Source organism: Thalassophryne amazonica, chromosome 16, assembly GCF_902500255.1.
Source record: "Thalassophryne amazonica chromosome 16, fThaAma1.1, whole genome shotgun sequence".
NCBI classification, from domain to species: domain Eukaryota; kingdom Metazoa; phylum Chordata; class Actinopteri; order Batrachoidiformes; family Batrachoididae; genus Thalassophryne; species Thalassophryne amazonica.
In genome coordinates, this window is record NC_047118.1 from 15,623,262 (window position 1) to 15,640,748 (window position 17,487).

General features: G+C 37.6%; 1 protein-coding gene across 1 annotated transcript in view; it reads right to left on the reverse strand.

The window, feature by feature from the left end:
* Positions 1-1,137: 1,137 nt before the first annotated feature.
* Positions 1,138-17,487, reverse strand: part of hs3st4 (heparan sulfate (glucosamine) 3-O-sulfotransferase 4) — a 292,678-nt gene continuing 276,328 nt past the window's right edge. The window contains exon 2 of the mRNA XM_034190042.1: positions 1,138-2,072. Coding sequence (XP_034045933.1) covers positions 1,418-2,072 — 655 coding nt within the window. The 3' untranslated portion in view covers positions 1,138-1,417. The remainder of the gene's footprint in view (positions 2,073-17,487) is intronic.

Consider the following 17,487-nt stretch of genomic DNA (forward strand, 5'->3'; position numbering starts at 1 on the left):
TAAAAACAGGCCACAAGCGACATATCCAAGATGCTGTCCTCAATGGACACTAGAATTCAATGTTCAATTATTTATTTAATTGGTTATTGCAGGCAATGTGTGTATATTAGGAGTGTAACGATACACAAAAATCACGGTTTGGTACGGCATGAGGCCCTGTTCAATTTTATTCAAGCTTCAGATTTTTTTGCCAGAAAAATTAACTTGTCCAAAACTCACTCTCTATAAGGGATTTCTTTAAAGAGAATTAATGTTAAAGAATCCTTTTACTTTTGTAAAATTTATTTTATTTTCTATCTCTTTCTGTTAACTGTTCATTTAATGTTTGTGAATATAGCTTTTTAAATAAAGTTTTGAAACAAAAAACATTGTGGGAGAGGCAGAAAAGTGAGTTAAACCACCTTAAAAATATTTAGAACCACAAATAAACTTCTTGGTTTGTTTATTTATTTTGCCATTAAAATTGGCCATCACTTATTAAAATAAAATAACTTCTCAAGGCCAGCGCTTCTCAAAGTCTGGGGGCAGTCAGCGGGGGAGACCCGCGGCCACTTGGTGACAAGAGAGACTTTCACTTTCAGTCGCCAAACATCAGAAAAGTCTCAGTTAACGGCAGGAAAAGTAGTTAGATTTGTCGCTAGTCGCTTTTGAGAAAATAAGTCATCAAGAGGGTTTGGAAAATCATCAGATTTCGCGAGAAAGTCGCTAAGTTGGCAACACTGAATGTAAACACACGCAATGTGAACTCACCCGTGCGCAGCCCTGTACTGAAACAAACGCCCCGTACTGAAACGGTTCAAAACCAATACATGTACCGTTACACCCTTAGTGTGTGTGTGTGTGTATATATATATATATATATATATATATATATATATATATATATATAGGGTATATGTAGTTGTTTCATATTTTGGATGGTTTCTTGAATGTCTGGCTACTTTTATTTTTGGTAATATCCTGACTGTGTTTTGAGGTCGTCTGAGGAACCTAAAAATGTTGGTTTGGTTTAGTCCTTGGAGTTGGGGGTAGGATCCAGAGCAGGTGGTAGTAGCTCCACTAATATAGGGCTCATGAGGTAAGGACACTTATCTGATCGCATGCATTGCCATAGTCAACATGATATTTTTTTGTTTGTTTTAGAACAGCTCTATGCTTCAAGAACTAAAAGGAATAAATCATCTCCTTTTCACAAATATAAATATATTTTATGTTTAATATATATGTACAATTATACTTTGCCATCGTCAACAGCATTAGTATTGAAGAGAGAGAATAAAACCATTTTAATGGAAACAGACACTGCAAAGACAGCCAGGATTGATTGGTGCGCTCGAGCACTTGCTTTGAAAATGAAGCAGGTCACTTTTATTGAGGAGGCTGGTGCTGTGGCTGCACTGTGCCACGTCGCAGTCTCCTAGTCCTGAGAGCTCCGGGGTTCGATTCCCCCCTCTAGCTCCCATTCAAAGTTCTGGCCGGTCATTTGGTAGAACATCATGTTAAAGGGTTTGTAAAACTTGTGCAGCCGCCGAATCACGTCAGGGTCAATTTTGGGATGAGTTCTCCCTTTGGACTTGCCAAGACATCTGGGAGTGCTGCTGTCCTCTGGCTTCTTCAGACACGGGAATCCTTTTGTTTTATTGAAATAAAAGTGTTTGTCTGTGACGATGCGCTTGAGTCCCAGAAAGTCTTGCACCTTGGCCATCTCACCCGCAGGGTCCACAATAAGCCTCTCCCCGCTGACAAAGTGCATTTGGGAGAGAGGGAAATATTGCATCCAGCTCTCCAGATGGAGCGCATATATCCCTATGCGCAACGCGCTCCAGGAAGCATCTATCAAACCCAGCGTCCGGTTCTTAAAAGCAAGAATTTCAAAGGTTGGGATCTCAGGTCTCTTGGACAAGGTCTGCGTGTAATCTGAAATGGCTCTGGTGACAGGATTACGCACCACAATAATAAGCTTGATGTCCCTAGCCATGGAGTGGATGCGCTTTGGGGCATGGTTAGTCACAAAGTAGCTTGGTGTCTTTTCCATGGTGATCTGCCCCTCCAGTGTGGAAGGCATCAGGTCTCTGGGAACACACACACACACACACAAAAAACATAGTTTAGCGCAGCATTATCCTCATCACCTCAAGCAGCGCAAATGAAACACCCAAGTACACAGTGCAAGCAAATTTGCTACATTTATTAAACACTGCATTATTTGAAATTACAACTGAAAATAACTGTTATTATCACTGGACATTATGTTATGAGGAGAAACATACAGCTAATTACACCCATGGAGTAATATGCAAAAGATAAAAGAAAGAAGATGAAACAGCAGGCGAGCGAGTATGCTCATTGCTTAATTGACTCCATCTGTGTTACTCCAGGAGCTGTTTTGGAACTTTAATAATGAGTTCGCTGCATATCATTAATACTGGGTGCCTGGGGTATTGTTTTGTCATACATTTATTATGCATGCTAGGCTCCACACACTGTGCAGGGAGTTTTATTCTCAGGAACGGGTACAGACACCTCTTTTCTCGTCCTCTCTGGGCTACATTTAAGGTTAGGGGCTGTTCATTGAAGGCAGTGGTGATTAATTATCAGTTTGGTGGTGATAAATTGGCATACAATAGAAATGTGGCAGTGTTGAGGAGTGTATCTCGGGGATAGCAGGAAGCCACAAATGCTATTTTCAACAACAAGGTGTACGTCATTCTAACATATATCACATGTTCCTACAATTTTTATTTTAACACCTTTAATAAAAGCGCAGCCTGAAGCATGCAAATGCATATCAAATGTTTACACTGACGCTCACTCCAATCTGTGCCGTCATCTCTGTTTGTAGGCTATGTGATTCAGTGCTGAATTGATACATTAAATCCTCAGCGATATGCACCATTTATTTAACTACTGACAAATACGGGCACCAGAGTTACAGTTTTACATACAGAAAAAACATCCAGGCATGCAGACTGCACCCTCCAATCAGATCTGCTTAGAAATTAAAATAAAAACAATTGACCAGAATCACAATTTGTCTGGTCTTTTGAAGTCAATGCACAACAATTCTTTCTAATTCTGTAATAAAAGGTTTTTGTTCCTATGAGTGTATATACGAGTATATACACTTGTACACTCGTATACACTCGTGTATATATATATATATATATATATATATATATATATATATATATATATATATATATATATATATATAGGAGTAACAGGAAGACAGAGGTCAGGAATGAGAGGAACAGTAATAGCCAGTAAACCAGTATTGATGATTATTATCACTTTATCAAGGCGTTGCTAGGCCGGTAGCGTAGATTCACATCAACACTACCTGGCTATACCCGCCCCCTGTGTGTAAACAAATGACGTCATAGTGCGTGCAGCCCAAGAACTGTCTGCAGAGGAAAACATAAAAAGGCGAGAAGTGTGTGTTGGTCCCAATATGGATATTCCGGATGATTTTCTCATGGATAGTACGACAATAAACAGCAGCCAAAGCAGCCAGCTTGATGAGGACGCACTGCCGAATTTGGAGAGCAGCACACGCCAGCCGACATGACAAAAGTTAAAGTGAGCCAACTTTTTATGTACGCGTTATGTGTTGTGTATCTCAGTAAAGTGATAATAATGCAAATAACATGCATTTGTCATGCGGTATGCATTTTCTGAGTCCCTCCGTCCATACCCATTTGCCCGCAATGACAGATATTCTCCCTAGTCTAACTCGGGCAAATATCGGTCATTTTGGGCGACTGGGCATGGACGTCAGGCCTCTAAAAATGCATACAGCCCTCCAAAAGCACGTTATTATATTAGTATGTCTGGTATTTATATTGTGTATTTGTATTTATATATATATTTGTAAACTGTTTTTCTTTTTTTTCTTTCTTTTTTTCCACTTTGATACTCTGTGTGCTTCTTACCCTGTGTGCTGCTATACAATGCTGCTGGACCCTCAATTACCCTGAGGGAGTCTTCCCAAGGGATCAATAAAGTTCTATCTACTGTAATATATATATATATATATATATATATATATATATATATATATATATATATATATATATATATATATATATATATATATATATTCCATTACAACAGCCTGGAGTACAAGACTAATGATGCAAAGATATGGTCACATCAATCATTTGCATCTTGGACATATTCTAAATTAGCTGTTCTCCAGCAAAGAATCCAATTTACTCTGCAAAACATAAGAGCTGTTCTGTGCATATCGACCACTGTGACACGCGCACACACACACACACACACACACACACACAAAACACACACACATGCACCAATGGATGCTGAGCTGAAAGTCTCACAAGTGGTCTGGTAATTGCGTTTCAGTAAGAGTATTGCCTTCCTGATGGGTAATTTCCCCACGGATTATGTTTGTCTCTTGACAGTATAGAACTGTGGTTACTTCTGGGCCTGTAACGGGATATTAAACGTATCTACAGATAGTATAGCGACTCAAAAGAGTGTTGGTTTTCATTATATTACATCACTCTCTCACTAAGCGTAATGAATGTTTTTAATAAAGATTTTTCCAACCTTTCAAGGACTTTATCGCTGCTGTTTCAGCATGTGGTCTGAGGGTCCGACATGTATGATTAAAAAAAAAAAGAAAAGAAAAGTAACTCACCTTGAAACATCCCATGCACGCATCTTTACTAGCTAAACATGAGCTGGAGCGTCTCAGCGGTAATGTGTCGTGCATCTTTGGAGCATATCCAATCGACAGCTGCACAGATGTACAATGTTCAAGGTTACCTTTTTGAAGGCAGATAACAAGCTATTGTCCTTATCATGCACAATGCTAATCATGTGTGTTTAATTATCACAATATGGGAAGTGATACTTTTGTGTTGTGTTGAAATTATATTTTGATAGGGAATCAGTCACGGATGGCCTGGTGCACAAGTCTAAGGCGTCAGTGGGGCGCTGCAGCTGAATAAAAATCCAAATGCTGAAAAATATGTTATTTTCTGTCCGTGACGAGTGACTCTGCTGGCCTTTCAGCCTAGCAGAGCTGCAGTAAACAGGAGCAAACAGTTAACTCCTCTCTGCATCAGCTGCTCAGCTCAGCTCAGGTCATTCAGGTGGGTAGGTAAATAAAATCCATAGAGCTAAAGAGGCCTGGCTTACCATCTGCTGTTTACTGACTCACACTGAGAACATATCACACAACATTTACTGTTTGCATTGCAACATATCTGCTGATTTATCAATTTACATGGCAGACACAAGAGTGAAATGAAGGTGTCTGCCATTCAAATAGTCAATTACTGTCACTATTTAAAGGATGGAAACAACAAAACACAAATAGAAGTATGCTCACAGAGCAGAGTGAAGTCTGACTTTGATCTCTGTGAGCTCTTTGTGATGTCAGGAAAACAACTTAAAAAGAAACATTTGGAGATAGAAGACAATCATCTGTTTCCATTTTTTATTTTTTATATACATATATACATATACACATATATACATATACACATATATACATATACACATATACACATATACATATATATATACATATATATATATACACACGAGGTCTGTTAGAAAAGTATCTGACCTTTTAATTTTTTTCAAAAACCTGATGGATTTGAATCACGTGTGCTTGCATGAGCCAACCTTGAACCTTTGTGAGCATTCGTGATTTTTTTCACGCCTGTCGGTTGCGTCATTTGCTTGTAAGCAACCTTTGTGTGAGGATGGGTGGAGTCGCTCGTCGTTTTTTCTTTGCAAGAAAATGGCGGAACGACTGCAGCAGCGCGACTGCATCAAATTTTGCCAGAAACTGGGCGACTGCCAGATGGAAACCATTCGGATTATTCTGACGGCTTTCGGTGACAATCCTCTGGGAATCACACAGATTAAGGTGCGGTACAACCGGTTTAAAGATGGCCGCACAACGGTGGAGAGTGCGCCGCGCTCTGGTCGGCCATCAACATGCTGAAACAACCCGATCATTTCCAAAATGAACGCCATGGTAATGTGGGACCGTCGTGTGACTATCCGAGAAATTGTGGAAGAGGTGGACATCAGCACTTTTTCGACACATTCCACTGTGACAGAAGATTTGGCCATGAAAAGAGTGGCAGTGAAATTCATTGGCACGAACCTGATGGTGCAGCAAAAGCAGCTTTGTGTTGAAGTCTCACAGGACAGGTTGTGGCATGCTCACCTCGTCCACCATTCGGAAGATTCAGACGGCTTTCGGTGGCTTTTCAGTCCTGTGAATATCCGAGAAATTGCGGAAGAGCTGGACATGCCACAACATGTCCTGTGAGGCTAAAACACAGTGGCGCTTTTGTTCCGCCATCAGCTTCGAGCCGATGAATTTCACCGTCACTCTTTTCATGGCCAAATCTTCTGTCCCAGTGGAATGTGCTGAAAAAGTGCTGATGTCCACCTCTTCCACAATTTCTCAGATAGTCACACGACGGTCCCACATCACCACAGCATTCACTTTGGAAATGATCCGGTCGTTTCAGCATGTTGATGGCCGACCAGAGCGCGACGTGCTCTCCACCATTGTGCGGACGTCTATAAACCGGTTGTACCACTCCTTAATCTGTGTGATTCCCAGAGGATCGTCACCGAAAGCCGTCTTAATAATCAGAATGGTTTCCACCTGGCTGTCATCCAGTTTCTGGCATAATCTGATGCAGTCGCGCTGCTCCAGTCGTTCCGCCATTTCCTTGCAAAGAAAAAACGACGAGCGACTCCACCCCATCCTCACACAAAGGCTGCTTACAAGCAAATGACGCAACCGACAGGCATGCGTGCGAAGGTTCAAAGTTTGCTCATGCAAGCACACGTGATTCAAATCCATCAGGTTTTTGAAAAAAATAAAAAGGTCGGATACTTTTCTAACAGACTTCGTATATATACAGTAGTGTTCAGAATAATAGTAGTGCTTTGTGACTAAAAAGATTAATCCAGGTTTTTGAGTATATTTGTTATTGTTACATGGGAAACAAGGTACAAGTAGATTCAGTAGATTCTCACAAATCCAACAAGACCAAGCATTCATGATATGCACACTGTTAAGGCTATGAAATTGGGCTATTAGTAAAAAAAAAGTAGAAAAGGGGGTGTTCACAATAATAGTAGCATCTGCTGCTGATGCTACAAACAAAATTATTATGTTCAAACTGCTTTTTTAGCAATCCTGTGAATCACTAAACTAGTATTTAGTTGTATAACCACAGTTTTTCATGATTTCTTCACATCTGTGAGGCATTAATTTTGTTGGTTTGGAACCATGATTTTGCTGGTTTACTAGTGTGCTTGGGGTCATTGTCTTGTTGAAACACCCATTTCAAGGGCATGTCCTCTTCAGCATAAGGCAACATGACCTCTTCAAGTACAGAGGAATTCGCGCGTCGGGACGGAGCCGCTAATGGCGCAGGACAAAAAGCAACACCGTGATGAAGTCTCACAGGACATTATGTGGTTTGTCCAGCTCGTCCACAATTTCTCGGATAGTCACACGACTGAAAAGCCACCGAAAGCCGTCTGAATCTTCTGAATGGTGCAAGAGCTGGGCATGTTACAACATGTCCTGTGAGACCAACACGGAGGTGCTTTTGTCCCGCGCCATTAGCGGCTCCGTGGCGAATTCCTCCGCTCCTCTTTCCATGACAAAAACTCCTGTAACAGTGGAATGTGCCGAAAAAGTGGTATGTCCACCTCTTCTGCCATTTCTGTAGTAGTCAGACGACGTCCCAGATCAACACAGCATTCAGTTTGGAAATGATGTGGTCATTTCAGCCTGTCGATCGCCGCTCGGAGCGTGTCGTGCCCTGTCTTTAAACCGGTTGTAACACTCCTTAATCTGTGTGATCCTCATTGAATCGTCCCTGAAAGCCGTCTGAATCTTCCAAATGGTTTCTACCTGGCTGTCTCTCACAGTTTCTGGAAAAATTTGATGCAGCAAAGCTCCAAATCGTTCAGACATTTTCCTCGCATTAAAAATCCGACGAGGAGGGTGGACCACTGCTCACTCAAAGTATGCTCACAGGCGAATGACGCAACCGACAGGCGTGAAAAAACTCACGTATGCACACAAAGGTTCAAGCTTGGCTGATGCAAGCGCACATGATTCAAATCCATATAGTTTTTGCAAAAAATAAAAAGGTCGGATAGTTTTCTAACAGACCTCGTACGGTATGAAGAAGGGCCTTTATTGTCATTTGACATAGAATCAATTTTAATTTATTTTCAATTTATTTAGTTTATATAGTGCCAAATCACAACAAAGCTGCCTTCACACAAGTAGGGTCTAACCTTACCAACCCCTAGAACAAGCACACAGGCGACAGTGATAAGGATAAATTTCCTCTGATGATATTAAGGAAGAAACCTCAAGCAGACCAGACTCAAAGGGGTGACCCTCTGCTTGGGCCATGCTAGCAAAAAGGTTTACATTACAGAACACAACACAACAACAATTGATGAGAGTCCATGCAGGCGTCCAGTCCACCATCGGGGAAGGGGGAGGGGGGGGGGGGGGGGGGGGTCATTGAGCCATTCATTGGATCAGTTCCTGAAATCATGTAATCCAGCATGTGGATCCAGCCGCATCTCAGACAGAGAAAACAAAAAAAAAAACAGAATAAGATGGCCAGAAAAAAAAAAACTCTTAAGGTATAATTCATCAGCATTAAGCAACAGGAAAGCACAAGAAATACTAAGGTCATCGCTGGCTACTAGCCCTAAGCTTCACTAACAGACCCAGACTTTAGATAAAGTTGAGGCCGAGACCCGCTCCGTTTCCCAATAAAATGAATTTCAAAGGGTAGGAAGCATAGTATCATACTATGCCAGTATACAAGCCATACGAAAGGCAGAATAAATGCGTCTTAAGGCTGGACTTAAGACTGGAAAGTCTCTACAGAATCTGACATATATATATATATATATATGTGTGTGTGTGTGTGTGTGTGTGAGAATACATGCTACAAAATTTGTCCTCTTCATTTGACCCATCTGAATTACAATTAGACACAATCCAACCACTAGGCAGCCATAGTCCAATACCCGGGGACCAACTCCAGATGTTGAGACGCTGCCTTGATCAGGGGCAGAGAAAGGTGCAGACCCTAAATAAGCATGTTTTTGATAGCAGGAGGAATCTGGAGTGCCTGGAGGAAACCCACACAGACACAGGGAATACATGCAAACTCCACACAGAAAGGACCAGGTGGGAAGCAAACCCACAAGACCTTCTGCTGTAAGGCAACGGTGCTAACCACTGGGCCACTGTGCTGCTCTCAACCATGCCAAAACTAAATCAGAGAAAACGTGAAGACAAAAACTAATCTTCCCAGATAATCACATCTCTGCATGTCTAAACACCCACATCTAAAAGTGCTCTGGATCATGCCCAAGCATTTAACTCTGTTTCTTTGTGCTCTGTGAAACTAGCACACAGGGAATATTTTGACGCATGGTATGATGACGGATCACATTAATTTACATCCCAGATTCTAATGGGTCCAAGCTGTTTGTTGAAGAAAACAGTTTCTCCAAAGAAGCTGTAGTTGTTCCTAATAAAGTCTGGCAGAGAAATGAAAGCTCTCTCAGTCTCTCATTTGGATTGATCGTGGCTCTGCTGCGGAGTATCAATCCACTGAGCTTCCTCCATGTCATGTCAGATACGATCAATTATTCTAAAAGGGTCCAATTCATAACAAACTCCTGCATTCCCAATGTCCACATTTGAGAGACTATGCCAATGATTTAGGCAGACATCTGTTGTAATTTAATCTAACGATCATTTTTATGTGTGAACTGTTGCGATGTAGTGAGATTTTTGAAACAAATTTGTATGTTTGTATCATAATTTACACAGTGTCCTTCCGTAGTAGACAATAGCTGATGTAACAGATATTTCTCGTTATTTATAACACCATCAGCAGATGGGGTGGAGCTTATGTGATCAAACATGATTCTGTGGTAGAGCAGTGGAGGGAGTTTGACAAAATTATCTGTTGAAATAGTTGTTAGTTCAAGGAGGATTTATTACAGTTTTGAGGCACAAAGAGCTCATGGAGATCAAAGTCAGACTTCACTCTGCCAAATGATTGGTGGAGGTTAAAGGCACATTTTGAGGCATCAGACAAGTTTTTTTTTTTTTTTTTTTTTCTGTGCTGTGCATCCAGAAAGTATTCACAGCTTTTGCTCAATACTTTGTTGATGCACCTTTGGCAGCAATTACAGCCTCAAGTCTTATTGAATATGATGCCACAAGCTTGGTACACCTATCTTTGGGCAATTTTGTCCATTCCTCTTTGCAGCACCTCTCAAGCTCCATCAGGTTGGATGGGGAGCATCGGTGCACAGACATTTTCAGATCTCTGCAGAGATGTTCAATCGGATTCAGGTCTGGGCTCTCGTTGGGCCACTCAAGGACATTCACAGAGTTGTCCTGAAGCCACTCCTTTGATATGTTGGCTGTGTGATTAGGGTCATTGTCCTCCTGAAAGATGAACTGTCACCTCAGTCTGAGGTCAAGAGCACTCTGGAGCAGGTTTTCATCCTGGATGTCTCTGTACATTGCTGCATTCAACTTTTCAAACCTGACTAGTCTCCCAATTCCTGCTGCTGAAAAACATCCCCACAGCATGATGCTGCCACCATCATGCTTCACTGTAGGGATGGTGCCTGGTTTCCTCCAAACATGACGCCTGGCATTCACACCAAAGAGAGAATTTTGTTTCTCATGGTCTGTGAGTCCTTCAGGTGCCTTTTGGCAAACTGCAGCTGGGCTGCAATGTGCCTTTTACTAAGGAGTGGCTTCCATCTGGCCACTCTACCATACAGTATGATGGAGGCCACTGTGCTCATTGAGACCTTGAAAGCAGCAGAAATGTTTCTGTACTCTTCCCCAGACTTGTGCCTTGAGACAATCCTGTTTCAGAGGTTTACAGACAATTCCGTTGACTTCATGTTTGGTTTGTGCTCTGACATGCACTGTCAGCTGTGGGACCTTATATGTAGACAGGTGTGTGTCTTTCCAAATCATGTCTAATCAAATGAATTTCTTTCTTTCTTTAATATTTATTTCATTCATTTAAAAGAAAAACAGAAAAGCAAAAACAAAGCACCACAATACCAGAATGAAAAAGAGCAGAAAGAAGAACAAGTCTTATGATTTCTGCCCCTTTTAACAATACAATCTTTCAATATCCAGCATCATAGTCAACATTATTTAACAGATTGCATTTCTTTAACTTGTCACATACCACTGACCCATTTCATAATTATGACCATTAATTAATAGATTACATCACTGACAGGTTACATTTAAACTTAAGACACTCCAAACATTATTAAGTTTACTTTTTTTTTTTTTTGACTTTCTTGCAGCCCACTGACTTACTTCATAGTTTCATACTTACTTAATACATCTAATTTAATATGTTTTTTTAAATAATTTAAGCGACCTTAATTCTTTAATTTCTTTATTAAGATTGTTCCATAATTTGACACCATTTACTGCAATACTCCTTTCCTTTACTTTGGTTCTAAATCTTGGTTTTTTTTTAAAGACTTCTATTCCTTTCAATTTATAACTACTTACTCTTTTTTCAAACATATTTTGAATGTTTGTTGGTAAAGTATTTTTATTAACTTGGTACATCGTTTGTAATATTTTCAAATCGACTAAATCATGAAATTTAAGTAACCTATACTTAATAAACAATGGATTAGATGGATCTCTAAAACCACTGTTACTAATCACTTTTAAAGCTCTTTTCTGCAAAATAAATAAAGGTTGTATATAGGTTGTATATGTTGATCCCCAGATTTCTACACAGTAAGTTAAATATGGGACAATCAATGAATTGTACAATGTTAATAAACCATAACTATTTAATGAATATTTACTTTATGCAAAACAGCAATGGCTTTCGCTATTTTTCCTTTTATGTAATTTATGTGACTTCCATGTAAGATCTTCATCAATCATGACTCCTAAAAATTTCATTTCTTTTACCCTTTGTATATCCATTCCATCTATTTGTAATGACACATTATTTTTTTTCGCTCTATCATTAAACAATATGAAATTTGTCTTATTAATATTTAGTGACAATCTGTTTATATCAAACCAATGTTTAACTTTTTCCAACTCTGTATTTATCACTTGTGCTACTTCCTGTATATCTGATCCAGAGTAAAACAGCGTTGTATCATCAGCAAATAACATGCTGCCAAGCACATTGGATACATTCACAAAATCATTGATATACAAAATAAACAGTTTGGGTCCAAGTACCGATCCTTGTGGTACTCCATAAATAATGTTACACAATTCTGATTTGGTATTATTTATCTGAACAAATTGTTGTTGATATTTTCTCTATTAGTTCCATAATTGCCATAGCTGTCGAATGTTTTGTTCTGAATCCATACTGAGCATTATTTAAAATATGATGTTTCTCAATAAATTTATCCAATCTTGTTACAAAAACTTTTTTCCATAATTTTAGAAAACTGTGGAAGCAATGATACTGGCCTGTAATTAGAAAAATTATGTTTGTCTCCATTTTTATATAATGGGACTACCTTAGCAATTTTCATTTCATCTGGAAAAACCCCAGTTGACAGAGACAGATTACAAATATAAGTAAATGGTTCAATAACAATTTCTATTATACTTTTTACAGTCATCATGTCTAAATCTTCATGGTCAGTTGATCTTTTGCTTACACAGTTTTTTTACAATATTTCTTATTTCATTTTTTTCCACATTGTCCAGGAAAATACTATTGACCGTATTTACCAATGTACATAATTTATCTTCTATTATTGGTTTATTTCCCACCAGACTTGACCCTACATTTGAAAAAATAATCATTAAACCCATTTGCAACTTCTTTTATATCATATATCTCTTTATTTTCCTTAACAAAGTAATTTGGAATAGTTTCTTTCGTTCCATCACTATCAATCACACTTTTTATAATTCCCCATGTTACCCTCATATTATCTTTATTCTTATTTAGTTTTTCACTGTAATAATCTTTTTTTTGTTTCCTAATTATTAATAGTTTATTTTTATATTTTTTGTATTTATGTTCTGATTCCTTTGTTTGCAATTTTAAAAAGCACCTGTATAAATAGTTTTTCTTTGCACAAGCATTTTTTATTCCCTTTGTCAGCCATGGTTTATTTACTCTTTTCTTACTAATTTCAATTAATTTACAATTTTTATTGTATGATTTCATCAATATTTTCATAAATGAGTTATATGCTACATTAACATCACTGACATAAACTTCTTCCCAGTCATATTTTAATGCCTCTAAGGCTTTTACTGACTTATCTCTTTTAAAGTTTATATCAGTTTTTTTGTTGTACCTATTTTTATATTTAAATATTGAAAAAATTGGTAAATGGTCGCTAATATCTGTCATGAAGATCCCATTCTTGATAATTTCATCTGTTCTGTTTGTAAATATATTATCAATTACTGTTGCACTTTGCGATGTAATTCTGGTTGGTTTTGTTATCAAGGGGAATAACCCCAAACTATACATTGAATTCACAAAATCACTTAATCTTTGGCAGCTGGAGCTTTCTATGTTAATATTAAAGTCCCCACACATAAAAAGCGTTTTGTTTTTAATTTGATGGAATAATTCAATTATTTTATCTGTAAATTTCACAACACAAGAATCTGGTGCTCTGTATACACAACTGATTAAAATATTCTTAGATGTTTCATGTACAAGTTCCACTGTTACAATTTCTATGACATCATTCATAATTGTCATTTCTTCAACAATTGTACACATCAGATCTGTTTTTGTATAGAGAGCAATACCACCGCCTTTTTTATATCTTCTGTTTACAAAATACAGCTCATATCCCTCCATTTGAACTTCATCCATGAGATCATCTTTAAGCCAAGATTCAGTGATTGCAACAATACTAAATCTATTTTTAAACTGATTTAAATAATTTTTTATTTGTGACATTTTACAATACAAGCTTCGACTGTTTATATGTATGAGTGACAGGGTATCTTCTGCAATTTTTTCACTATTCAGCTGTTCTACTGTATAATACTCACAACCAATCGTTTTTAAGTCAAATATACTTTCATCAATATTAGTGTCTATGTCATATATTTTATCCTCTGTTTCCATGTTTGATCTGATTTTTTGTTGGTCCAATTACCAACAGATGTTATATTTGATTGTCTATTCAGGTCTGTATTTCGTAAGGTCCTCCATGTTTTTGATTTGTATACCGTTTGTTCCTTCTTTCACTCTAATCCACACCCTACAATTCCAGACCCATGTAGCAACAATATGTTTCTGTTTTCTTAGTAGTCTTGCTTCCCTAGCAATATCTGCATTTTTTTTGTTAGATGCTCATTTATATAGACACTCGTTCCTTTCAAATTCTTTGCCTGTCTTAATAACTCATTTGTATATTTTCTGCTTGTAAATCGTATAACAATGTTAGATAGTTTATTTTTTCTATCTTTAGTTGGAATAGTATAACAGTCTGATATTGTGTCTTGATGGATGACAACACCTTTTGATATAAAAAGTTTGTAACTTGTTGTTCCAATGATTGTCTTTCTTCAGGTGGTGCATCCTCCCCACTGGCTACACCAGAATCCACCACCCTTGCATATGTCCGATGCCTTGTTTCTAGTCCAGATATTATAACGTCATCTTTTCTAGTAAATTGTTCAAGTTCATCTACACGTTGCTCAAGTTTCTTAATGATCTTGTCCTTCTCTTTAACCAGATTTTGGAGTTCTTTAATTTCCACCATCAGTTTGTCTAGATTAGACATGTCTTTTGATATATGGTTTAATGAGGTCTTTATCTCCTCTATATCTTCCTCGAGTTTATCTGTTTTCCTGGGTGGTGCCATGCCGACTGTCGTGGCTCAGTATGGCCACTATTGATTACAAAAACAATTCTCACCAGTAGCCTCCACCACCACAGGTCCGGTAGCCGCACCCCAACCCTCCCCGTTGCTAACCTCGTTCACAGCCGCCCCAGCCACGGTCGTAGCCGCCGCCAGCCCCGGATGTAGCCGCTGCCAGCCGCGGATGTAGCCGCTGTTAGCCTCGGATGTAGCCGACGCCTCGGGCCTGGATGTATCGCCGCCACCGATGCCTCCGCTGCTAGCCTCGGACGTAGCCGCTTAGCCTCAGACGTAGCCGCTTAGCCTCGGATGTAGCCGCTTAGCCTCGGGCCTGGATGTATCGCCTCCACCGATGCCTCCGCCGCGAGCCACGGATGTAGCCGCTGCTAGCCTCAGATGTAGCCGACGCCTCGGGCCTGGATGAACCGCCTCCACCGATGCCTCCGCCTTTCCTTTACTTTGGTTCTAAATCTTATTTTTTAAAGACTTCTATTCCTTTCCATTTATAACTACTTACTCTTTTTTCAAACATATTTTGAATGTTTGTTGGTATTTTTATTAACTTGGTACATTGTTTGTAATATTTTCAAATAAATCATGAAATTTACGTACCCTATACTTAATAAACAATGGATTTTATGGATCTCTAAAACCACTTACTAATCACTTTTAAAGCTCTTTTCTGCAAAATAAATAAAGGTTGTATATAGGTTGTATATGTTGATCCCCAGATTTCTACACAATAAGTTAAATATGGGACAATCAATGAATTGTACAATGTTAATAAACCATAACTATTTAATGAATATTTTACTTTATGCAAAACAGCACTGGCTTTTGCTATTTTTCCTTTTATGTAATTTATGTGTGACTTCCATGTAAGATCTTCATCAATCATGACTCCAAAAAATTTTGTTTCTTTTACCCTTTGTATATCTATTCTATCTATTTGTAATGACACATTATTTTTTTTTCGCTCTATCATTAAACAATATAAAATTTGTCTTGTTAATATTTAGTGACAGTCTGTTTATATCAAACCAATGTTTAACTTTTTCCAACTCTGTATTTATCACTTGTGCTACTTCCTGTATATCTGATCCAGAGTAAAACAGTGTTGATATACAAAATAAACAGTTTGGGTCCAAGTACCGATCCTTGTGGTACTCCATAAATAATGTTACACAATTCTGATTTGGTATTATTTATCTGAACAAACTGTTTTCTATTTTCTAAGTAGCTTTTTACCCACTGATGTGCAACACCTCTTATTCCATATTGTTGTAACTTGTGAAGCAATCTTGAGTGGTCTATAACATCAAAAGCCTTTTTCGGGTTGATAAAAATACTTACAAAATAATCCTTATTATCTATTGTTGTTGATATTTTCTCTATTAGTTCCATAATTGCCATAGCTGTTGAATGTTTTGTTCTAAATCCATACTGAGCATTATTTAAAATATGATGTTTCTCAATAAATTTATCCAATCTTGTTACAAAAACTTTTTCCATAATTTTAGAAAACTGTGGAAGCAATGATACTGGCCTGGTATTAGAAAAAAATATGTTTGTCTCCATTTTTATATAATGGGACTACCTTAGCAATTTTCATTTCATCTGGAAAAATCCCAATTGACAGAGACAGATTACAAATATAAGTAAATGGTTCAATAACAATTTCTATTATACTTTTTACAGTCATCATGTCTAAATCTTCATGGTCAGTTGATCTCTTGCTTACACAGTTTTTTACAATATTTCTTATTTCATCTTTTTCCACATTGTCCAGGAAAATACTATTGACCGTATTTACCATTGTACGTAATTTATCTTATATTATTGGTTTATTTCCCACCAGACTTGATCTTACATTTGAAAAATAATAATTAAACCCATTTGCAACTTATTTTATATAATATATCTCTTTATTTTCCTTAACAAAGTAATTTGGAATAGTTGCTTTCGCTCCATCACTATCAATCACACTTTTTATAATTCCCCATGTTACCCTCATATTATCTTTACTCTTATTTAGTTGTTCACTGTAATAATCTTTTTTTGTTTCCTAATTATTGTTAATAGTTTATTTTTATATTTTTTGTATTTATGTTCTGATTCCTTTGTTTGCAATTTTAAAAAGCACCTGTATAAATAGTTTTTCTTTGCACTAGCATTTTTTATTCCCTTTGTCAGCCATGGTTTATTTACTCTTTTCTTACTAATTTAAATTAATTTACAATTTTTATTGTATGATTTCATCAATATTTTCATAAATGAGTTATATGCTACATTAACATCACTGACATAAACTTCTTCCCAGTTTTGATTTTTAAGGTCATATTTTAATGCCTCTAAGGCTTTTACTGACTTATCTCTTTTAAAGTTTATATCAGTTTTTTTTGTTGTACCTATTTTTATATTTAAATATTGAAAAAATTGGTAAATGGTCGCTAATATCTGTCATGAAGATCCCATTCTTGATAATTTCATCTGTTCTGTTTGTAAATATATTATCAATTACCGTTGCACTTTGCGATGTAATTCTGGTTGGTTTTG